Source organism: Aulostomus chinensis, chromosome 22 (genome assembly GCF_037954235.1).
Source record: "Aulostomus chinensis isolate RoL2024-O1b breed Wild chromosome 22, RoL_Achi_v1.0, whole genome shotgun sequence".
Lineage (NCBI taxonomy): Eukaryota > Metazoa > Chordata > Actinopteri > Syngnathiformes > Aulostomidae > Aulostomus > Aulostomus chinensis.
The window spans coordinates 23,506,098-23,530,891 of NC_141341.1; the positions used below are offsets into that span (position 1 = coordinate 23,506,098).

General features: G+C 39.8%; 1 protein-coding gene across 1 annotated transcript in view; it reads left to right on the forward strand.

Moving 5' to 3' along the window:
- Window positions 1–3,179: 3,179 nt before the first annotated feature.
- Window positions 3,180–24,794, forward strand: part of col9a1c (collagen, type IX, alpha 1c) — a 38,838-nt gene continuing 17,223 nt past the window's right edge. Inside the window, exons 1-15 of the mRNA XM_086192939.1 lie at window positions 3,180–3,305; window positions 7,122–7,201; window positions 10,499–10,570; window positions 11,765–11,894; window positions 14,031–14,427; window positions 14,761–14,841; window positions 16,801–16,818; window positions 17,424–17,513; window positions 17,644–17,679; window positions 21,972–22,043; window positions 22,352–22,396; window positions 22,504–22,539; window positions 22,655–22,678; window positions 22,820–22,873; window positions 24,441–24,512. Of these exons, the coding sequence (XP_086049065.1) occupies window positions 3,277–3,305; window positions 7,122–7,201; window positions 10,499–10,570; window positions 11,765–11,894; window positions 14,031–14,427; window positions 14,761–14,841; window positions 16,801–16,818; window positions 17,424–17,513; window positions 17,644–17,679; window positions 21,972–22,043; window positions 22,352–22,396; window positions 22,504–22,539; window positions 22,655–22,678; window positions 22,820–22,873; window positions 24,441–24,512 (1,236 nt within the window). The 5' untranslated portion in view covers window positions 3,180–3,276. The remainder of the gene's footprint in view (window positions 3,306–7,121; window positions 7,202–10,498; window positions 10,571–11,764; window positions 11,895–14,030; window positions 14,428–14,760; window positions 14,842–16,800; window positions 16,819–17,423; window positions 17,514–17,643; window positions 17,680–21,971; window positions 22,044–22,351; window positions 22,397–22,503; window positions 22,540–22,654; window positions 22,679–22,819; window positions 22,874–24,440; window positions 24,513–24,794) is intronic.

Here is a 24,794-nt window from a genome sequence, read left to right on the forward strand (position 1 = left end):
GCACAGCAAGGACACCACTTTCCTCTCAGTCCACGGTCAGGCTTACTGTGTGATGAAAGCCGATTAGAGTGATTGCTGTATACATGGGGCCTATAAGCTCTAGGGCTGTATATCGGCATGGGACTCATACAATACGCATCACGTCAAGATAAAATTTGATGATGATATACTGCAATAAAAAATAATACATACTCTATGTAATTGATTGAATTCTTTAAAATAGAGCTGAAAATAAAACTTGTAGCGTAGTAATATGTACATCACATTATATTGAAAGCTGAACAAAGTGAATCAAAATGACACTGTCTGAAAAAGAGAAACCCAAGTGTACAAATACTAGCAAATACAGTCTGAAGAGTGACTGTATTGTTGTAAACATGATGTTCATCATATGGCCCTCACATTGTGCGGGAGATTTTGGAGTGAAGTGTGACACCTCTCTTCAACACTACCATTGGAGCAGCACCAAATCAGGGACTATATTAGAAATATTTGTAGATCTTGAGGATCAAACCCATTTTTGATTTGTCAGCGTTCTATAGCTATTTATTCTCAATAAAGGGAAAATTACCTCCACTAAGGAGGATATGTTTTCAGTGCTGTTCATCTTTTTGTTTTTCTGCCAGCAGCGTTACGCAAAAACTATGATGCTGATTTTTACCAAACATTGAGGAGCAATGTAGTACAGGCCAAGGAAGAATCAATTAAACACACACATGGACAGTGTTGCTGCTCTCGCTGATTATGATAGTCAAACAATGACAACACCATGAGACGATTGTTCCTTAACTGTTGTAAGTCAGGTTATATTTATTTATATATATATATAAACACATACACACAGTATATACTGTATATACAATTTTCTGACCCTGGAGGAAAAGGATTTTACTGCAAAGGCTGAAGATCTGGGAATTCACGCCTATGGCTCTTCTCTGCCTCTGTTTTGCTTGCCCTTGGCATGTAGTGAGATGAATCAGGATTAGAGCAAAGCAGAGAAAGAGTAGGAGAGGGCCTTCCCAGTATTTGATTCAGGATTTGATTTTAAAAGGATACTATAGATAGTTTTAGTGTACCCTCTGATGTAACCGTGCGTACCCCTATGTTTCCTAGTTTTGGAGTCATGGCCATGTGAAACATAATCCATTTACTGCCTGAATTTTCTTTGTTTCTCCAACACACTTGGTTATTTCAAACTGTTAGACATGACCTGACTGCAACTCTGAACTTTTAAGTCTTTCCATTGTCACACGCAAATTAGTGTCAACACAAATGGTTTTTCAACATGGCTCAACCAGCAAAGAATAGGGGATTACCTCCACTGCCATTGCATGCAGATGAGTTTGCTTTTTTGCATTGATTGATTCATGAGCTGATGCTCCTGTTAGTGATAAAGTTTTATAAAGAGTTAATAAAAGCTGCACCCTTGTAGCCCTCACTGCAGCACACTCACTTTGCCTGCATTGCAGCTAGTTATCATGCATTGTAATGGCTGACTGTAAAAAATAAATAAATATAAAGATAAGGATGTTTCTGGTTTAACAAACTGTTGGGGCAGGAGACAGGGGTGTTTACGGTGCTTTTTGGCATGTATCAGTCTGGAAAGTGATGAAAACTAGCATTTCTATGCAGGTGTCAATGCTTACATCACAGCTGACTATGGTGGAGCAATACACACCTAAAATGTAAAATGGCCTGAGATTGAAAATTGGACAATTTGAATATATAATTTTCTTTATAAGAAACAGAGCTGAAAAAATTGAAACCAGAAAACTTCTGCATTCATACATCCACAACAGTATCAAGCTGACGTAAGTCGAAGGCATTGGTCACGAGTGTGTAAGTCATGCAGTTGCCCAGTGGATGAATAATCAAGAATTGTTGACTATGTTTTTTTTTTTGCCTGCTTTCTCTCAGTGACAACAAACTCTCAATTATCCAGGCTGGACACATGATCTAGGTCTGTGAGGAAGCCCGATCACTGGATCATGTTCCCTTCCAGCTTGCTCATTGTGATGCAGCTGCAAAAACGATAACAATACTTTATTCTTCACCTTTATCTTATTACCCGGAGCAAACAATCGAGGATAAGGCTGGGATGGGGTCACTAAGTCCTCAATATAAAATTTCCATTATATAATATATCACTGGGACAGAAACTGGGTGAAGAAAGAAAAACAAATATTCCATGAATTTCAAATGGGAAACAGTTCTCATGTGTAAGAAGCACCAAAGAAAGGGCTACATTGTAGCCGGCATCCTTGTAAAAATACGTTAAAGTGGTTATTATGCTCCTGGACGACAGTGGTTTTTACATTTTCCCATCAAAATTACCTTTCCTGCAAAGCAGGTGTTCGTAAAGTGTTGCACATTTAAAACACAAATTTGCTCCAGAGACATCTGCACCCAGACATCTGTGTGCAGACATTGATGCATCCACTAAATGGATACTTGCCATAGAAACTGGTAAATCTTATGAATGTGAAATAAAATCATAGCAATAAAGAATGAACACATAATCATTTTATGCCTCCACGACAGAAAAAATGATTACAAAGAAACAAAATTTCCATCCACTTATGTTACATGAAAATTATTTAACAGTCATTCAGAAGATACTTGTATCCACAGTGACTCACAAATACATAATGTTTTTTGTCCGAGCCATTTGACAGTCTCACCAGGTATAAATAAATCAGCCGATGACCAGCTCAAATGTTTATTCTACAGATCAAACCCCTTTCATACAGTTTCATAACATGCGGCACAGAAAACATCATGTTGCTGTCCACTTAATAATCAGGTATGTTCATGTTCATGTCAACAAGACAGACTAACATGCATTCTTTAGTTAAAGTGATAAGTACACATGATTATGAAATCCACATTTCATCACCGGCTGACTGCTTCTCCCCTATCATGATGATAATTATTAAGAGAATTACACAGTCAGCATATGTCATTAGGGGGCACCTTCCAGAAAAAAAAAAAAAAAAAATTGAGGGAGAGGTGGAGGTTACAGGCAGAGGCCCATGGGCTTCTGCATCTTTTTAAGTGTTGGTAATAAAATGTTGACACCACCTCCTCTGTAACTCCCAGCCAATGGGAACCCATTGAACAAACTTTTATTTGTCTCCAGAAAATGTTTGAACATCCCCCCACCACTTCTCTCAGTCACTCCTCAACATGCACAGGTAGGACTGACTTGAGGGGACTCCTTCTGCTCCTGCATCTCACCGCTGCGCCTCATTGCTGATCGACGGCGGGGAGTGAAACATGGCCCTCCACAACTCTGCTTTGATCAGGTAAAAAACATTTTTGAACACCCACTGGAGATCCTTTGTCCATCAGATTGGCAATTTCCACTCTGTGATCACTTCTGAATCTACATTTAGATTCTACGTATGTCTGTTCAATATAGGAATGTTTAGCATAGATTATGGATTGAGCCAACCCATGCACACATTCAACCTTATAACCTCTACTGGACATCAGCATTAAAAAAAGAACATCTATTCTAACCATTCTCAGATCGTCTGCCTGAAAGGAAATAATCCTTATTATCTATGCACAAATCTATCGCTCAAACCCTTGTCTACCCATTTTTTGCAACAATCAGTGCCAACAAAGCGCACTTGAAAAGCCGCTTGCTTCATGCCAAAATAAAATTGGGGTAATTAAGGTAAATGACAGGGCACATGTCATGCCAGGTACATTACAACATGAGTGGCAACAGTTTCATTTAATTGTCAGGAATCATAGAAGATGACATTTGGATGAAACTGCTGCCACCCATGTTGTGATGCACATGTTATGCCAGGTGCGTCACAACATGGGTGGCAGCAGTTTCATCCAAATGTCAGGAATCAAAGACGATGCCATGTCATTGATGACTTAATCAAAGTGGTTACATGAAACAGAGTTTCCTGGAATTTTTCTGGGAGAACTTGTCGTCTGAAGTTAGATTTGATGTGTATTCATCTGGGAAACCACAACTCTACAGTACAAGACTTCTAATGTCACAGGATGAACATAACACATACTATTTGTATAATATAATATTCATATAACATTAAATATGGTTCAGGTTTGTTGGCATTGGGTAGCAAATACATTTTGTCTGCTGTCAGCATTATAAATGTATCAATCTGATTTGCTCTTTTTTATTTTTTTACAGACTTAAACATGTTTGCTGTGGAAAAAGGTGATTAGCAAAGAATGATATAAGACTGGCTAAAACATTATGTAATTGACTTTAAAAATACTGGAATTTTTTACTCCAGAGAAAAAGGGGGCAGTTTATGATTAGAAAAATACAGTGTCTGACCCTATTGAGAGAAACAAGGAATGCTAATTAACAGCATGAGATGAAGATAAAACTCTCAATTTAGAGCCGTTTTATAGTCCAGCTCTCATCTATGGTGAGGAGCTTTAGTCAGTGGGCCAAAGAATACAATCACTATTTATTTATAATGATTAATAGAAGATTTTGAGGGTCAGATCATAGTTGCTGAGCTGGATTTCTTGTGCTTAGAAGTTTTAAGGCTAATTATGCATCAACTTGGTGGCCAGAACATGGAAATATTTAAAAGGAATATAAAATTACTTATTTATTTTCTGAGAAATAATGGAATGAGTATAGAATGACTAGTTCCACGGAACTTAGTATATTTTTTTCTTTAACCTTCTCCCACGAGACAGGAAGGTTACCTGAGCATAAAGACTGTAAGCAGGAGGAAATAGCATACGTGTCCTTTTTTTAACACCCCACCTCCCAACAAAAGCATATTACAATTTGTATCTTCACACGGGCATTTTAATATTTTGGCCCAGGCTACATGCTAATCTAACACTCTCATGCAGCTTAGCACCCAATGGAACAGGCTGTATTGATTTTCACGTTACTCTCAGCAAGAAAACAAATATTTGCTAAAACAGTCAACCTATTTCACTTGATTTTGTAGATGTGAAAGCTCCAGCAGTGAACACGTCCTTCATGTCACATTTTATCATTGACGAGTAGCTGCATCGCTGCTCATCTGGAGATGGATTGGCATAAAACGAAGCCTGCAAGTCCCTCTGGGGCCCTGAAAATGGTCCTTTAACTTGAAGGGCATAATGTTACAGCCCAGCGCCTGCTCTGAAGAGACCTTGCTGATGTAGTCATTAGTCACTTCTCTGACAGTACAGTCACACACATCCACACCCTCTTTACGAGAACACTTGCAAGAGAGCTCACACATTAGGACATGGGTTATGCCCTTCACAACTCTGCCACATTCGTTTGTCGGACTGACCAACTACAACCTTTGACTTTCAAAAAGAGTGTCCTAGCAATCAGCCATGTTGATGATAAATTTAGGACTGCTGTGGAGAGGAAACTAAAGTAAAAGTGTGTAACAGTCGTTTTTTTTTTTCAGTAAGAGTGAGAGCATGGACTGCTGAGACATATTGCTGTGTAAGATCATCTTGAAGGAGCTTAAATTATTTCATTAATGATATGGCATTTAACACAGGCACAACTAACATCCTCATTTGTTATAGAAACAATCCTAAAGCACCAATTCCATGTTAATTTATGTATTTATTACATGTAAATGATTGCAAATGCTTGTAGTTATTTGCATGCTCAGTGAAAGAACTAGCTTGGTCTCTGACATGGAGTCATGGCTGCATTAAGAGCAGAAAGGTCAGAGCTTGATCACCTGAATGGTCGAATCTAAAAATGTACAGTTATTTTGATGAGAAACATGAGAATTGAAGGATGAGAGAAAAAAAGGCTAGGGTCTAAAGTCTTTCCCGCCTAACATTAAAGCTTCATCACATTTTTGTGGTGATACCAATAGTGGCGGTGGCCTTCAACATATTTCATTTTCATGAAAGAATTTGTTTTGCATAAGCCAAGTCTACCAGGAGAGCTGGGTGATCTGACAGGAAATTTTGAGGTGACCACCTCTTAACAGCATTGTGTAGTAGTGGCAACAAAGAAACAATGTCACTGTAAATCAGTTACACTCTTGCTCAAGGGGGGATCATAAATTTCCTTGTTATATGTTATTATTAATACATGAGAACTTCACCATTAATACATGAGAACATGTCCATGGGGTGGTCTAGCCTACAATGTTTTCCTAATTTTAACTAAGTTAAAATTTTAACTGTTTTGGTGTTAAACCTAACCATAGCTCAACTGTCCTGATGCATCCATCGCCAGTCCATCGCAGAGCCAACACATATAGACAGAAAAGCATTCACACTCATAGCCGCACCTAAAGTAAATTTAGAGTCTGGACTAACCTGGTCCCCTCTTGTATGTCTTTGGACTGTCGGAGGAAGCCGGAGTACCAGAGAGAACCCATGCAGGCACAGGTAGAACATGCAGACTCACACAGAAAGACCCCGTGCTCAGGCTGGGGCTCAGCCCGAAACCTTCTTGCGCTGAGGTGACAGTGCTACCACTGCACCACCGTGCCGCCCCAACGCAACTTCAATCCAAGAGTATATCAATGTTAGCTTTGTTAGTGCTCTGTCCAATTTACAGCATTAGATCTCTAACACACTGAGCCAGCATGTTACATCATCTCATGTTGCTTATGTCTTGGCCAAAAAGACACAGCTGAACATATTGCAAAGAGGGCAGCGGTTGGTCAGCGAGGATTTGTCTTCTGCATGAAAGAGGGAATAAATCTCCAAATCAGCAGGTGGTGGTATACTGCTTTTTGTGAAAAATTCAAAATTAAATGTATCGGACTGTGGATCTGAAAACTACTGGTACGTGCTTTGATTTATCTGAGCAACCAATTAAGTTCTTGCACCAGCATATCAGTACGCATTACTAGGTGACAGATGCTAACCAGTGATGCAACTTGGTGTGTCAGAGCATTAACAATATCAGTGGCCAGCTAGGAATGAAATTAATCTACCACGTGATATCCAATTGATTTTTATCAGCACAGAAATGCAAAGAAAATGAAGTTTGAATGCATACTGTCATCTTTGCCTTTAGTTCCACACCAGGATGACGATAGAGAGCCATCGGAATTATGCACCATGACATCCCTGACTTAAACGGTTGAAGAAACTCTGATGTGTAATTTCTTTTTCCCATCATTCCTGAACAGAAATCAAGAATCTCTTCTATCAATGAAGACTCCTGTCTGTATAACTCTTCTGTCCCTCCTCCTCTCCCCAGCACTTGGACGTAAGTCACCCACACTGCAATGCACAGTCAATGACACTAGACAAAATCAGTGTAGCATACAGAGTATGAATATCCCCATTACTGTGAATCTATGCTGTGTAAACACAGACAGGGGAGACATGGGTTAATGTTAATGTTTGTGTGTTGACTGTTGCTAGGTCATTCTCATTATTAGAACTGAAAGGCCAGAAATAGCAGATGCGCTGTGCTGGTCTCTATCGTAGGATTAAATCAGATTAAATGTCCCCTCTGATAATCACAACAAGCCCATTGTCTGCAGTTGTCCGGGGACACAATAAATCTAATATGAACTCGCAGTAAGTGCCAGATATAGTAGGTGTACAGCCTTTTGAAATCTGCCTCATGATCACAGCACACATGCAACTGCACGTGACATCTTAATTGTGGTCCGTCTCTCGCTTATTGCACTAATGACGTGGCAGGCAGTAACTTTAACAACTTGAGACCCACATGCACAGTCAGATAAGTGTTTAGTGGTAGTAAATATGGGATTATAAATACCGTCTCACCACTTGATCTCATTTCTCAGCAGTAATGTGGGCTCTGTGAACAGCTTCCAGATGTTCTGTGTTCACGCTGTTCACTGTAAAGGAGCTGACTCAGGTTATTGACTGGGGAGCCCTCTGGCTGTCACCATGCTTGTTTCAGGAAGTTTTCCTGAGATGTCTTCCTGTCAGGGATGAGGCCCTCTCATCTCATACATCCCAGGGACAGCTCTGTCAGTTTTTATACGTCTCTTCTTATCTCCTGGGTCATATGTTAGACAAAAAAGTCAAGTCAGTTTTATTCGTATAGCGCCAAATCACAACAAAAGTTATCTCATGACACTTTACAAGTAGAGCAGGTCTAGTTCCACACTCCTTCAATGAATTTACACCAACAATTCTCCATGAGCAAGCACATCCTGCAATAGCGGCAATAAAAACCTACCTTTTAACAGGCAGGAACGTCAAGCAGATCCATGCTCAATGGGGACGGCCTTCTGCTTTGACCGGTTGGGGGGGAAAAAGAGCAGGAGAGCAGGGCAGAGACAAAGACAGATAATGGGGGAAGACATATAAAAAAAGCATGCCATATTAAAGGAACACCTCAGCATTATAGATTATTATTGTTGATCCTCCCCAGACCCAGAAAAGATTGATACCCTACTCTCTGTGTGCAGTAAGAAGTTTTGTTGACCAAAGTTACAACTAGGCTTTTGAGGTACAACTTCAAAGTACTGCGCACAGTCAGTAAAGTAGTTCCAGATATATGTCTTATTCTAAAATGCAGATATCTCATAACTCTAGATTATTTTGTAAAAACTGTCATGAACAACCATAGGTGTTTTAAAGAAAAGTGTCTTTGATGACATTTGACAGAACTCTGAAAACACTTTATATCCACCACAATTCATAATGCTAAGCAATAACATTTTACAAAAGGGTTGTTGTCCTCTGCTTATCCTGGTCCGGGTTGCAGGGGCAGCAGCCTCAGCAAGGAATCCCAGATTACCCTCTCCCCAGCCACTTCCACCAGCTCTTCTGGGGAAATTGTGAGGCATTCCCTGGCCAGCTGAGAGATATAATGCCTCCAGCGTGTCCTGGGTTGGCCCCGAGGCCTCCTCCTGGTCAGACATACCTTGAAGACCTCCCGAGGGAGGTGTCCAGGAGGCGTCCTCACCAGATGCCCAAATCACGTCAACTGACTTCTCTCGACATGAAGGAGTAGTGGTTCTACTCTGAGCACCTCTCGAATGACTGAGCTTCTCACCCTGTCTCTAAGGGACAGTCCAGCCACCCTGGGGAGGAAATTCATTTTGGCTGCTTGTATTCACAGTCTTGTTCTTTTGGTCATTACCCAAAGCTGATGACCACAGGTGAGGGTTGGAACATAAATTGACCAGTAAATCGAGAGCTTCGCCTTTTTGCTTTACCACAACGGACTGGTTTAGCAACGGCATCACTGCAGACGCCACCCCAATCTGCCTGTCAATTTCCCACTCCATCCTACCCTACCCCTATATTTAAACTCCTCTGACTGAGGCAGGACCTCCTCCCAACCTAGAGTGGGCAGGCCACCCTTTTCCGGTTGAGGCCCATGGCCTCAGACTTGGCGGTGCTGATTCTCATCCCTCCCACTTCACATTTGGCTGCAAACTGTCCCAGCAAGAGCTGGAGGTCATGGCTTGATGGAGCTAAGAGGACCACATCAGCCACAAAAACCAGAGACGGCGTCCTCCCGCCACCAAACTCGACCCCCTCCACCACCCAGCTGCGCCTAGAAATTCTGTCCATAAAAGTTATGAACAGAACTGGTGACAAAAGGGTATTTAATTATTCTATAAATGGTCTTTATGACCCTTATTGTAAAGAGGGGCCTAAAGCCCCTGACCCACACCCAGCCTCCCCCAGTTGTTCTGTCCATCTTTGCTGTGACCCATAAAGGTAATAAACTAAGCAAATGGTAAAATAAGCCGTAACTAACCATTAATAATGTGCCCTTATTGTAAAGAGTTCCTGGCTTAGCTAAGTAGAAGTAAGCTGTTTTTGTGGGTGTCAGATTTCTAATGCACATGAAAAAAAGGAGAAGGGTAGCCATCATACTGTCTGGCTCTGGGGTGGATTGACAATGAGTATATTTCCTGAAACTTGGTTTGTACCGTTGAGGCAGGGTGAGTCCTTATTATAGTGAGAATAATCATTTCTGAAGTCACACATAATTCATATTCATGGCAGTTTTTTACGGGCTAAGAAAAACTAGGACACTTTTTTTATTCTTTGGATTAAGAAGACAATAACCCTGTCAACATATGATTATACATTTTTTCAAGTAAAAGACAGATATTAACAACAAAAGCATTACTCAAAAAGCAGTACAATGCATTGCAGTTTGCAATTTCCACCAAATGTAACATCCGTCTATATAAATCACAAAGAAATACAAGGGGAAGTGGCTCACCTGCCATAGTCTAAAATGTTTCTGATGACATATGGCTGTGGCTTTACAAGTCCAGAGTCATGCACTAGCAGCCACTGAATTCATCAACATTATGTTGCCATCTGTGTTGACGTATTGGGATCAGAAGGGGACGTCTGCTTTATAAATCTCAAACACTGTGTTGATTAGTCTGTGGCAGCAAGAGACTGCAACATTAAGTATGCACCATTGTGATGATAATCAAGTTTGGCACAAAAGGGCTTGCTTTTCTTTTAAATCTGTCTCCTAGAATAAATTAAAATGATTGGTAAGATCAGCTGTAACAAGATCTTCTGCTTCTTTTGTTTTTTCTACTAGAAGTGGACCTCAATCGTCTGGATGGTGACACCGTCTGCCCACCAATGAGGAGCGGACAAGATGACCTTCCAGGTGAAACACCATTTGGTGTCACTTCTCTCTTGTAGAAACTCCAGTTGTAAAACCACAATCCTTTTTCCTTCAAAACCCCTCAAAGACAAAACCCACAGGATGGTGATATTTGCTGCCACTTAATGCTCTTAGACCTCTTTACATTTCAAATGAGGCGTATAAAATGTTCCACTTGAGCTTTCCAGATTTTTATTTGAAAGAATTCAAACTCAGCAAGATTGTAATTTCTCACTCACCACAACCACGCTTGAAGCGGGCTGTCAACACATCTGCACACATTTTGTGCTGTGGTTTGATAAAGCAATGCATTAAAAGAAGTTCTTAGTTTCACAAGGGATTAAAGAGTATTTCTTATGCAGCAGATGAATCCATTAAATGCTTGCAATCAGATGTGGCTGATCTTTGTACAGATGCAGTTTCCAACTAAGTCACCAGAAGATGGTGTGAAGACGATGAATACAACAGATGTGTAAAAATCTCCAGGTTTCTGTACCAAATACACATTACTAGACACATCAGTGTCATAATACATCATATTATTCTCTTAATCTCTTCAAAAAAAAAAGATGTTTTATCTTGTGGTAATACCACAGTTAAGGTTGCTTTCCACTTTACACACACAAATACACATAGTAAAGACAAGAACATTTGGTCGGGAAAACATAGTGAGTTGTAGGGTGAGTGATGGACACCCATCCATCACTTTGACCTGCTTCCCAGTACAGACATGAATATGAACACAATCGTGCCTATTCTCTTCAAAGAAAGGCTAATATTGAGATTAAGTGTGTATCAGAGACACAAAATAACAGCTACAAGCAGTCAGTTTAAAATGAAGTGCAATCAACTAAACTATTAAATCATATTGCATTACTATACAAATTGATAAAAATAAATTAAAATGTTCATACTAGGTCCTTGGTGTTTATGTTAATGTTGTAAAATTCTGAAACTGTGGTAATGCAACTATCACCACTATCACTATAAGTACTGCTGTTACCTACGACAATTACATTTGTAAAGCACACCGTTACACAGTGTTTGATACGAACAGTACATAAGTACTAATGCATCAATAGTGCCTCAATTACTGCTGGCAGTCTTTGTAGTTTTTTTCTTTATCATTGCTACAAACAACTCGACTTATACAATTTAATCACCAAAATCATGAGCATTTTAAATGATTCCCTGCAGGTTTTGATCTGATCACCCAGTTCCAGCTGGATGTGATCCCTCTGAAAGGTGTGAAGAAGGTAAACGGCTCAACTCCCCTCCAGGTGGCCTACCGTCTTGATAAAGAGGCCAACTTCCAAATTCCAACCATGTAAGTACAGTAAAGAGGCTTTCAAAGACCACATAAAGAAACCCATGAATGTGGTCTCCTGATGCAGCTGTTGCGTTATTACAGGTCAGTAACAGATGTTACTGCATGGCAAGCATGCATAACTGGGCGAGACAACGTGTCTGAACCCATTTGTAATGCATTTCAGTGGAAAGATTGGAAAAACACCACCATCACCTCTCTTTAATCATTTTCTCTGTCTGGGAGCTGGGAAGAGACATATTTCACCATGTCATCCTGGTAATGATTTATTATCTGCTTTCTGAGTGTAGAACAAAAGTTAAATAAATGGTTTTCACAACATTACCGACTTCCTGGGAAGATTTTCTCAAGTTTGTAATTAAAGGTTAGCTTTAGCAACATTTCTGGATTAGCTTTTTTTGGATGCCTTGGGGCATGAATGGGCTGTGAGATCTGATTCAGAGCCCAGCCCCCTGCAAGATAAGATTTTTTTAAAAAGTTGTAATTAAGACAAATAATGAAATAATTCTACAGAATACAATGCAAGAATTTTCATAGTCAGGGTGGAATATAATGTTGTACTTCAATAGATTTTGAGGACTTGCACAATCAGATGCAAAAAAACCCCAAAAGCAAATCAAAAAATCTAAGCAGCAGAGGCAGAGACTTCACTACTTGTGCCACTCTCTTGCCAATGATTTCCTGTAATGCAATGCAAGTGAAAGAGATTCTCAAAAGCCAGAAATAAGATAGTGTTTTTGAGTGTCTGTGTTGTTGTTTAGAAGTGAAATACAATGAACTGAGCCAATACTATTCACTTCCAGATTCCTTTCCTATTCATTAGAATGATTTTTTGCAAACTTTAGTTATACACTGTAACTGAACACACTGAAATATAGCAGCCACATTAACATCATATTGGACAGGTGCATATAAATGATTATGTCACTCACTGAACATTAACATGAACAGTCACTACAGCTGCCATAAACATAGCTGTCATACCAATATGATTTTTTCACAATATGAATTTTAATGCCTTGAATATTGTTCCTGACAATGGAAAAAATAATAATCAAAATATTGCTGTATCAGTTATAGATATATAGATATACAAAATGTGCAAAATGTATTGCCATCTTGAGTCAGAAAATAAAAAAAAATTGAAGTTTGTATTAGTCATCCAATAATAACAATTGTATACCATGAATTGACCGATTACTTGATGTAAGAACAAGCAGTCCCATCCTTCATGACTTTTTTTGTATACTTTATCCAACACAAATGAAGGACGTGCTGCTGAAGACATAACGTCAAATTGCTTGATGTGAGGCAGAGTTTAATAGCTTAACCACTTTACATAATCAACGCACTGTGCCAATGTTTGCTGTGTGCCTGCTCTGCTCTGTTTGAGCTGATCCTCCTGCAGGCCAGCTCTATCCAAAGCTGTTATGTAACTGCCTGGCACCCCGCATCTACTCCACTCGGGCCTGTCACACTGAATGCAAATACACGTTTATCAGCCTTACCAGTCCAGTGGCACAGACTGCTCTTTGATGTCTGTCCTTGCCAGCAAGCTTTGGTTGCACTCCCTCCTCTATTCTGCAGGGTGAAGAAAACAGACGTTCTCACCTCCAGCAAATCTGGAGAGTGGTCTTCATTTGCTTTATTAGGGTACAGGAAACTCTTTTTATTGCCTCACCTTTATCGTTTACAAGACGATAAAAGTCCTGCTGCAATGGCCATCTATGAGTGCACCACCCACTGGGAATGTGGCTTGTTAAAATCACAGAAAGCACTAGACTGGGACTGTAGGTTGTAACTGAAATAGGATATTATGCAATGAGTAACAATCTTTCACACTATCTGATTTATGATGCCTTAAAACCTCTCTCTCTTTTTCTCTTTAATATATATATATATATATATATATATATATATATATATATATATATATATATATATATATAAATAGAATGGGTCATGTCTCAAAATAACTGAATCGAGAGAGCAAGTAATATAATGTAATAATTGACGTCTTTGAGCTTTTCCTTTGAGAGTCATTCAAACATGTTAAATCCCTGAATTTGATGAGTTTGTACATTCGGTACAGATGCTTCAGCTGATTGAACCCTTGTCTCCTGATATCCCTCTCAGGCTTAACTTTCCCCGTGGTTTCCCAGATGAGTATTCTTTTATGGTGACCTTTCGCATAAACAAGCACACCGTAAACAAGGTGTGGAACATCTGGCAAATAGTTGATGAAGACGGCTACAAACAAGCTGGACTGAGGCTGAATGGCGACCAACAGGCTTTAGAGTACTTCCTGATGGGTGCTGATGGCAACCTGCAGACTGTCACCTTCCCCGGCCTGTCTGTGCTTTTTAACACCAAATGGCACAAGGTCATGATCGGTGTGGAGCATGAAAAGGTCACACTGTATGTTGACTGTCAGCCCGTTGATCAGAAACCCATCAAGAGCAAAGGACCCATCAACACAGAGGGTGACACTCTCATCGGCAGGCTGGATGCTGATCCTGACGTCTCTGTTGTGGTAAGCAAGAATGCCCTCACTGATAAACCTCCTCACAGGTTTTATCAGTGAAGTGGTGCACATTGTGAACAAACACGCCGAGCTTTATATGCATACTGAGCTCTGCTATAATTCTAAAGTGCTGCTGTCACAGCAAAGCTTCTCAGCTGGGTTCCAGTGAAACATAAATGTAATCCTGCAGGAAATCAAGCTCAACAATCCATAGAGAGCAGCGATTTGAAACTACACAGACATAACAGCACCATCAAACATTTCAAGATTGTTTCTCATTATCTTATCATGAGAATTAATGAACACTGATATATCTGCATTAATGCTACTAACTTTCTGCAGTTTGAGCTCCAGTGGATGTTGATCCATTGTGACCCAAAGAGAGCCCAGAGAGAGAGTTGCAGCGAGCTTCCTGCCACCGAGGTACAGTAACAAGGGTTCGGATCTGCTCGGCATCTGCTGTGGTTTGTGGTTTTACTCCTGTTGAAAGGAAATGAGGCAGAGGTGCTGAGATGGGGATGCAAAAGTGCAACAAACACTCTGCCAAGCAGTTTAAGTACATCCCGAGGTTGTATCTCATCCATAGTTTTGTAGAGAATTCCATTTATACTGTTGAGCAGCAGAGTTCTGCTTAGAAAAACCTTTCTTGGGGAAGTTACAGACATGATCTCATTGGTAAGGTTAAACCTTAGTATATGAAGCCCAAACACCAACAACTTCCCAGCATACATGATTAATTAATTTTGTTTCAATGTCAAACCAGAAGCTCAACCTGCATGGTGTGGGTAATGCTTAACACACGTAGTTGTTGTTTCATTTGCTACATCTTTTGCTGCAAGAAAACAACACCACAAGTATAACATGCAGCTCAGCAACATGATCTTATCAGGAAAAGTGTTTGCATGAACTGTGCAGACACTTTGTGTAATGGTGAATTTAAATTTTCAGTGATGTTAGATCTTGCATTATTGACAGTTATAGATCGCGTTCTTTTGATAGCTGAGCTGTACCTTTAGACTATTTAAGGAATGAGTCCTAAAACCCAGTTAGCATTGTTGGTTTCCTCATTTTAGCACCAAGCTATTGGGTTCATTCGTCTAGATAGTGGATCAGGCTCCATTTTTCTGTCCCTTTATGGCCGACACAATTCATGTAAACTGAAACACTAAGATTGCATGCTATTTTGCTGAACCACATAATTTTGTGTCATCAGCAGCTATACATACACTGATACCATTGATGCCTTCTTCATCTGATTTACCCATGTCACTGGTTTCTCAGTCTTGCTGTCGTATCTCATCTTTCTCACAAATTTTAGCTACATTTCACATTACTGCTGCATTAACTATTGAAATAACTCAATATTATTGTTTTCCCTGCATGGTTTTGTACATTTGTAAACCTCCCCTGGGCCAAAATTGGTTTTACATTCTTTGATAGGGTATGTGAATATTTACTGCCTGAAATGTAACACAAAGTGTGTTGTGTTCATGTGCTGTCAGGTAAATATTAAACCCCCGCACTCCCATCAACAAAGATAGAAGTTCTGTAATTTCCTTTTTTTTTTAAAGCCTCTACGCCATGGGTTGAGCCGTATGTCTGTCCATCCCCTTCTCATCAACAATGATTGACATGAGATCTCAAGAATGCCTAAAGGGATGAGGATTTTTTTTTTTCAATTTGGCAGTTACGTAAATGATGACCTGGAAAGATTCTTTTGGTCAACAGTCAAGGTCTCTGTGACAAGCACACATTGTGGAGGCAAACAATCATAATGCATTTGTCAACACCATTTTTACTGCGAGTACTGAAAAAGCACCAGGTCAAATAGGATTTTTGACCTACCGTTTCTTTCCTGAATGTGCATTGTCAGGCTCAGGTCTCCACATCACAAATGCATCACTGTAGACACTAATCCATTGCTGAGGGACAGAGTAAAATGTCAAGTAAGACACATTCTCTTCATAGCTTTTTGCATTAAAAATTGAAATCTTTTACACCGTGAAGAGTTCTAACAATATAATGTACTGATGTAGGACTTTTAGTGGTTTACGGCATTATGATTAGCAGGATTGCTTTAACGGAATGAATGAGATCTTTGCCTTAGGGAAATACTTGCCACTCTGCGGTCTCACCTCTCAACCTGTTGTAGAAGGCCATGAAGTAGCTGATGCACTCTTTTAGATTTCAGGCTAATGTGTGCACCTGCACCTGAGGTTGTTCTCTACATGGTGAGCATTGGTTCTATGGGCTGTGTATTCAAATGAAGGCATGATATACTCACTACTATGATTATGAACAGCTTCTGCCTACACTTTTGGTGAGGGTGGTGTGACTACTTTCACTAACCCTTCATTTATCTGATTTCTCTTGCTTCTTCAGATGTATGCCAATGCTGAGGTATTTATCTTCTACTCTACCTTCTTTTTGCTTTTGTGATTTTTAGCCAATAATCTACTTTAGTGCTTTGATTGCCTAATTGCCTTATTGCTTTGTTCCAAATCCTATTCATTGTGGCTTCACTTGTATTTTCAGAGTGGTGTGGATAGATGGCACCATTTCAAAATTGGAGAGGAAATTAAAGTTGCACAAAAATGAAAAAAAAAATATAAAAGACATCAGCACAGAATAAGAAGCATGGAGGCAGTATAATTCCATGTTTACTTAAAAATGTAGGATTGATGGGATCTTTCATTCAACATGGGATGATTTTCCACCACATAAGGCACTCGCGGCACCTTCAGTAACATAGAAAATATGCAGCAACCCTATTAGATCTAAAAACTACGGGAAGAGAAAAAAGTTTATCTAAGGAATGTACCCAGAGCAGGTGTGAAATTCTACCCTGAAAACTTCCATGAAAGAGGTCTTACACACACTTCCCCAAATTCAGTGCAGACCAGCCTTGAAGGGCCACGAGTTCCTGCAGTGGAATATGCCTTTGAGTACTGTTTAATATATTAATTTTGGCTGGCCATTCACTGACTATCTGTTTCCTCTATCAGCCTGACAAATCAGTCCAAGGCCCCCCAGGAGCCCCTGGTCCAGAGGGGCCCCGTGGTGCCCCAGGAGAGAATGGCAGAGATGGAAGAGATGTAAGCGTTTTGGTGTTTGTAACAGCCAGTTATGAGCATGTATCTGCTACTTTCAAAATTCCTTATGAACATCAAGCAATTAGTCATCTCTTCGTCATCACTATTAACCCTTGTTTTATTGTTTCACCAGGGTCTCCCAGGGTCACCTGGCAGTCCAGGCATTCCTGTGAGTATTAGATGTCCTTGTTTGTTTTAAGCAGGATATTAAAAAGAAATAAAATTTGGTGGAAAGATTGGTAATATTAAGATCAGCAAATTATTCACTCTTGGAGGTGATCTGGATCCAGTTGTAGATCATGGACCCCGAAGACTGTTCAGGCCATTGGCTGAAAGAACATTATTGATCATATTCTGAAATATTTTTGGCAGCTTGGAAAAAAATTTATGAAAAGATTTTGATGATACCACATTCATATTCTGTATTCCTATTGCCTTCTTGGTGGAAGTTTGCACTTTATGTAGACATAGTTCATTCATTCATTCATCATCTTCCACTAATTCCTTACTAGTAAGGGTCGTGGGGGGGCTGGAGCCTATCCCAGCATCTACGGGCGAGAGGCGGGGTTCACCCTGGACAGGTCGCCAGTCCATCACAGGGCCAACACACAGAGACGAACAACCATTCACACTCACATTCATACCTATGGTCAATTTAGAGAATCAATCAGCCTCGTCCCCAAATTGATGTCTTTGGATGGTGGGAAGAAGCTGGAGTACCCAGAGAGAACCCATGCAGGAACAGGGAGAACATGCAAACTCCACACAGAAAGATCCCGCGCCCAAGCCGGGTCTTGAACCCGGAACCTTCTGAGGCCACAGTGCTAACCACTGCACCACCATGCAGCCCATGTGGACATAGTTAAAGATAGAATAGAAGTGGAAATCAACTATTATTGTAAAATACAAGATGGGAGTGAGGCAAACAGAACTGAATTTAAAAAATCATCATGATCATATCATGTTGGCCATTGCACTCAGTGAGTTTGGCACAGTAGCAGTGAGTTATAGCTGCGTTGGTGGATATTATCGCTGAGTCAGCTATGTTGTCAATAGAAGCTATTACAGTGATGCCCTCTGTTGCCTGTTGACACAGTTGTTATTGACTAACAGTGACAGCTAAAATTATTTAATAGAGTGTATCAGTTGTGAAAATAATTTAAGTAGTTTTTACCTCAAAATAAATCATTTTAAGATGGTTTTGTTATGGATTACCAATGTCATTATCAAAGCAAACTCAACAAAACACGGAATTTGTGGGTGAATGGAAAGGCATGTTAATGTTAGCAATCCGCTCTAGTGAGGTGTGCTAGCTCAACAAGGTTTTGGTGAGTCCCCCAATGAATTTCAGCTTCTTATGTTTAACCACTGCAGGGACGTCTGAGCTGGCTGAGAATTTTGGGGTGATTTGGTTCTGTGAGGCTGTTGTTGACAGGTACCAGAGAGCACTTTCCACAGCCAGCAATGCCTTGTCAGTCTCCAGCTTTGCTTATGGTGTGGTATCAAGAACAGCCTTACATGGTTGAATTATGTTGAGATTTGCAGCTGGCTCCAATGTATCTGTCATGGCACAACATGACATGTTACCAGAAATGTGAAGTTCTAGAAGATGGGACAGGTAACTTAGCATGCTCACCTATAGCCACGACAGATCAGTGCCCACAAACTGTAGGCTTTACACCAATTAAAGTACCACGTAACAAAGGTTAAAAAAACACATCAACTCTTGTCGTAAGGTGCTTATAATGTTCATATACGGTTGTAGTACAGCAACTTCAGAGAGAGAAAACTTGGTGGATTCCTGCTTTTGAGGGACAAATAAAAAAAGCAGTGGCAAATCTGGCAGAGGAAAGATACGAGAGCTCCTCGACTTCTTGAATTTCAGTTGTCTTTGGGGTCTCTCCGACAGATACTTATTTTGCAGCCCAGAAGAAAGCAGCATTATCCAGCATTCTTGCTTCCCACCCTAAGCCTGATGTCAGAGGAGCATGGCCGATGTCTGTCTTTAAACATTTCATGTCTTCTTGTAGTGTTCACTGTCACAAAATAAATGCAAAATTCCTGATGACCAAAGAAAAGGAAAAAATCATTTAATATTACACGGGAAAACAAAACATTTTCCAGCAAAGCAGCCCACAACTCACCCTTTACATGAACTTTCAACCTTAAACTGCTGCATTGAGCATTGAGTCATTTCTGCTGCTCTCATGGAAATAAAGACCCACTGAATGTGGCACAATGGAACATTTAACCCCATCGATTTACTTTAAAAACAAATAAAAAAGCCTCTGGATACATTGTGGAAACAGAAAAAAAAAAAGTTTTGTAATGTGGATAAATCTTGGTGAGGCAAAGGATCATTGGGATTGTAACATCTAAATGCTGTCCTCTAGTACAACTGAAATTTGTTCCTCTTTTGCACAAAATCACATAATTCCCCTCATTAACTTATCAGTTACCTCAGCTTATCAGTCGGCAACAAGCTCACTGGAGGAAGTGGTGGTATCCACTGAAATGTTTGTAAGATAGCCCAGAAATCCCATATTTGCCCTCAGGGTGATGAAACCTGAACACAATGTTTTATGTTTTTACAGTTTAACTTCCTGACAGTACCATGCAAAGGCTTGTGGCATAACATTCCCAACACGTACAATGTATATTGATCAAGAGTATAAATGCAACATTTCAATTTAGCAATCTTTTATGCACTTGGCTAAAAATGATTCAGTTAAAACAAAACAACAATTTTCCTAAAAATGCAGACACTGCATCTTTGATTCTAACAGTCCAGCACATCAGCAGTAATCACTGAGACAGAAGCTAGGGGTCAGTATTTGAAGTTTAACTTTGAATAGAATATATAATTACAGATGGTATGGTAGTGCATCTGCTTCCTATTGCATGAATGCAATTATTGATTTAGGCAGGTGGAATATCCAAGAATTGCGGTTTTGATTTCAATGATTTTCCAAGGGACGGGGGCACATATGTACCGTTGGTCCAGAACATGCCACAGACTCTTAAAAGCAGTTCAGATCTGGAGAATTCGGAGCCACTGAAGAACAGCCTCTACAATTTGTGTGCACACCCCAACAACATAAGGAGCATTGTCATGCTGAAAAGGGACCTCAGGTTGAAAGGAAACAGCAGTTAGATGCAGAAGCTCACCCTGGTAAAAAAAAAAACTGCATCCATGTTCCCCTGATCTGCAGCTGTGTTCCATATCTATGAACCTAACCTAACTCCATAACCACCTTTCATTGAAGCAAGCTTCTTACCAACACTACATCACATATTTTGCAGAACATCTGCATGATTGAGATGGAAAAAAAGATTTGTGTGAAGGCATGCCAGTGTTCAGTGCAGCCCGCTGACAGCTGTTTTTACAGACGTAAGTTCCATCTCTCTTGGGAAAACAGGAATATAAGCCAGGTGCTCTTGGTGGTTGAAAACTGTGTGCCAAGATCGGTTGTTCAAGCTGCGCACTTGATCTGCTATATGAGTAGCTGACCTTAGGAAGTCGCATAGATTAAGCAGATGAACATTCTGTTCTTGACCCAGTGTTGTAATACTGTATGTCCACCGAAGACAAGCGGTTGTTTGGTGGTGGTACTAAAACTGCTAGAGCCAACTACTGTTGTTGAAAAATTCAGAATTACAACAATGTGTTGATCTGACATACCAGTTGTCCCCTCACTGTTGACTTGTGACATCCATGGCATTATAATGTCCCACATTCGGAGGATTTGGTGCCCTTTATTTGAGCCCATCATCAGAAACACCTGTGTTGTAATCAAAGCTCTTCGCAAAGAAGAAATATCCATCAACTGTCACCCTGTTTCCATTAAGGGATTTTGATGAGCATTTGGTCAATTTGAGATCCTTTCTTTTTATGGACACAGCATTACGCACAAAGGCGACCTCAAATTTGAAAAAAAAAGCATTGACATTCATATTTTGCAAATATTCTACTCTTGTGACTAGGGTTGGGTTCCAAATTGGAACCGGTTTTCGGTACTCAGCCCTAGTTGTCACTGACCAATTTTCTGCCTTCTCCATATTTATTTATTCCCCAACTTTGCCTTCATCTCAAGAAAAGAATTAATCATTAAATATCCAGCTGAATATAATTCCTCAGGATGTCTATCCACCATTTTCGGTTGACAGCATTTTCAGTTATTCTTCTTCTACACTGCCCTTTACAGCCATCATAACATTTTGACATCTTGAAGGTAACAGCTGCAAAAACTTGCATTTTAGCCTTCGCATGATTTTTGGAATTTGCTAAAAATTGTTGTTATCTGTATGCAAGCGTGGATTTAAGGGAGAAACAAGACCAGCCCAATTTTCATCACTGATTAAGTGTTGTCTGTCACTGTCCCTGCATAGCTAACCAATAATGTGGGAGAGATGCAGGGATAAGATAAAGCTGTTTTTATGCTTGTTGTGTCTGTTTCCCAGGGCAGCAAAGGGGAGCAGGGAGAGATCGGTCTTCCTGGACAGAGAGGCTTGCCTGGCCAGCCAGGACCTGCTGTAGGAAACACACATTCTTTGCAATATCTGCCAGCCGTGTGCGTGCGTGTGTGTATGTGTGTGTGTGTGTGTGTGCGCGCGCGTGTGTATGTGGGTAGTCTCTTGGGTCCTATTTTGATCCTGAAATAGAGAACTATGACTACTTTTTTTCTGGTGTCAGACATGATTTCAGGGCCAACAAATGTTTTTTTGTGTTTGTCAGTGGATGTACCTGCACAAAAGTGTATGCAGGAGTGTGACTGTGTAAGGAGTGTGGGGAGTGTGGGACTACATTTGTAGATGTTACTTTGATTGTTTGTTGCCTTCAGGGTACGCCTGGCCCAATGGGTCCCCGAGGGCCTGTTGGCGAGAGAGTGAGTATTTGTTGGATTTATTAAAACGATATTTTGTATTTCTCTTCATGAATGTATCAAAAATGTTTGTCAAAAATGTTTGATTTGTCTCATCCCACAATGTTCAGGGACTCCCTGGTTTCCCTGGGCCCCCGGGTGCTCCTGTGAGTGCATGAATGTCTTATCGATATCTTTTGCAATTTTTCAGATTTCAGTCTGTTCTGTTTTCAAATCCTTCTTTTCTTTTTGAATCTTTCAAATCTTATTCTGTCTTCACAGGGCCCTGCAAGTGAAGGACCAGCTGTAAGTGTTTAACGCTACCCTGGATCCTTCTCTAAGTGATTGTATGGATTATTAACCAATGAAGGTTGCAACTAGTGTGTGTGTGTGTGTGTGTGTGTGTGTGTGTGTGTGTGTGTGTGTGTGTGTGTGTGTTTCTGACAGGGACCACCAGGGAAACCAGGAATACCAGGAGATGAAGGAAATATCGGGCCTGAGGTCAGAGTTCAACTGATTGACATTTGATGAAGGATGTTGATATGTAGACATGTGAAACTACTCAGTCTTGGAATGTTAATTGGTACATTTATTCAAGTATTATATATTTTTGACGGTCTTCTTTTATTTCAGTATGTTAATTTATGCTACTGTACTCCACCACATCACTACATTTATTTCAATTTTCTCTCATCTTCATTTCACAGCTACCAACTTCAGATTTTACATGAAAAATATAAGAGCACAAACACTGAAAAACTGAAGTAGTGGTTCCCACTTTATTAGGGCCTGAGCCAGAAGGAACTTCTGGCGAAGACCCTATTGTTATTTACTTTTGTTTCTAGTCTGTGTTACCAGCAAAGAAATAATTAAAAATATAGATATAATAAAATATAAATCTAGGTCATACAATACAAATTTTTCAAGAGGTGCAAAAAGTGAAAATAAATTTCCGTTACAGAAAGGTTTTTTTTTTCTACATGAGTATTTATTTCAAGACCCCTCAGATTTACCTTCTAACAGTGAGAATTAACCCTGCAGTTAAGGCCTGCCAGATTAAATTCTGTTCAATAACTGCATGGTATATATTAAATAATTGATCTAGCTAAAACAAAACCCAGTGCCTTAGGAACAATGTGATATTGTCAAATATATCTGTCACACTTTCCATTTTTCCCTTTGAAACTTTTTTACACTTTGCTGATAATATTTCTGTACTTTTAGTTAACTAGGATTTGCAGTGTCAGTGGTCGTGGCTTAAATCATGTGCCAATTTAAATCAAACAGCATCACGTTTGGTAGGGCACACACAAATTTCAACAATGACAGATGAAAGGTTGGTTGTTTCTGAAAAGTCTGTACCAGACGGCAGGTTTGGCTGATGGTTTGTTGGGCTGTTGTCTGTGAAAAAGTTTTCTAATTTACGAAACATTAACGACCACTAAGAGCATTATTATGTTGAACTACTACTATGTCTTCTCTCCATAAATACCATCCTAAGTGACTTTTGATTGGCATTTAGCCTCCTTCATGAAATGTTCTTCTGCACATATTTATTCTTTCACACTACTAGTCTTTCTTACAGCCCTCACTTTAGTCCTACAGACTGAAAGTAAAGCTTGTCAGCTATATACGTGTAACCCCTCCAGTCTCCTGACATGTATGTATTTCTAGGAACAATGAATGTCAGAAGCAAAGAGTTAAAGGCCAGTAAAAGTGAGGGCTTAAAAAAGTCCTTTAACTGTGTAAAAATTTTTAATGACTGAGAGCAGTTGTTTCTGTGGTGCTGACACATCATTTTAAAAGATATTATGCCACTGCCACTGTATAATGATCAGTCAATGCTGTATTAACATATTTTAAGTAATATTTCCATCACATTGGGTTGACTTACTTGTCATGGGGTATTTGTTGCACTGTCAAAATGGCACTTAAGTACTTTTTCTACCACTTAAATCAATGCAAGCATCAACTTTAAGAATACATGAAGGGAACATGATCTGCTTGGGCTTCTGTTTTTAAAAAAGTTCTATTTTAAATATTATGATAATATTTGTTTTATTTGCAGGGCCCACCTGGACCCAGAGGGGAATCTGGGATTTCAGGGCCTCCAGGTCCTCCTGGTCCACCAGGTCCAGTGGTAAAACCCAAAGCCACCTTCTTTTTTTGTGCTGCTGTTGTAATATTTGGGATTGGAGCTCTCTACAAGTTTTTTATGTGCTGTGTAGTCAATACATATTGGTATTACACTCCTGATCAAAATCTTAAGACCAGTTAGAAAAATTGCAAGAATTCACATTTTGCACTGTTGGATCTTAAGAAGGTTCTAAATAGAGCTTCAAAATTAAAAAAGAAGAAATGGGAACAAGAGACCAAAAGTTTTACGCAGGCAATTTATTGAAAACAACAATTTAACTGAAAT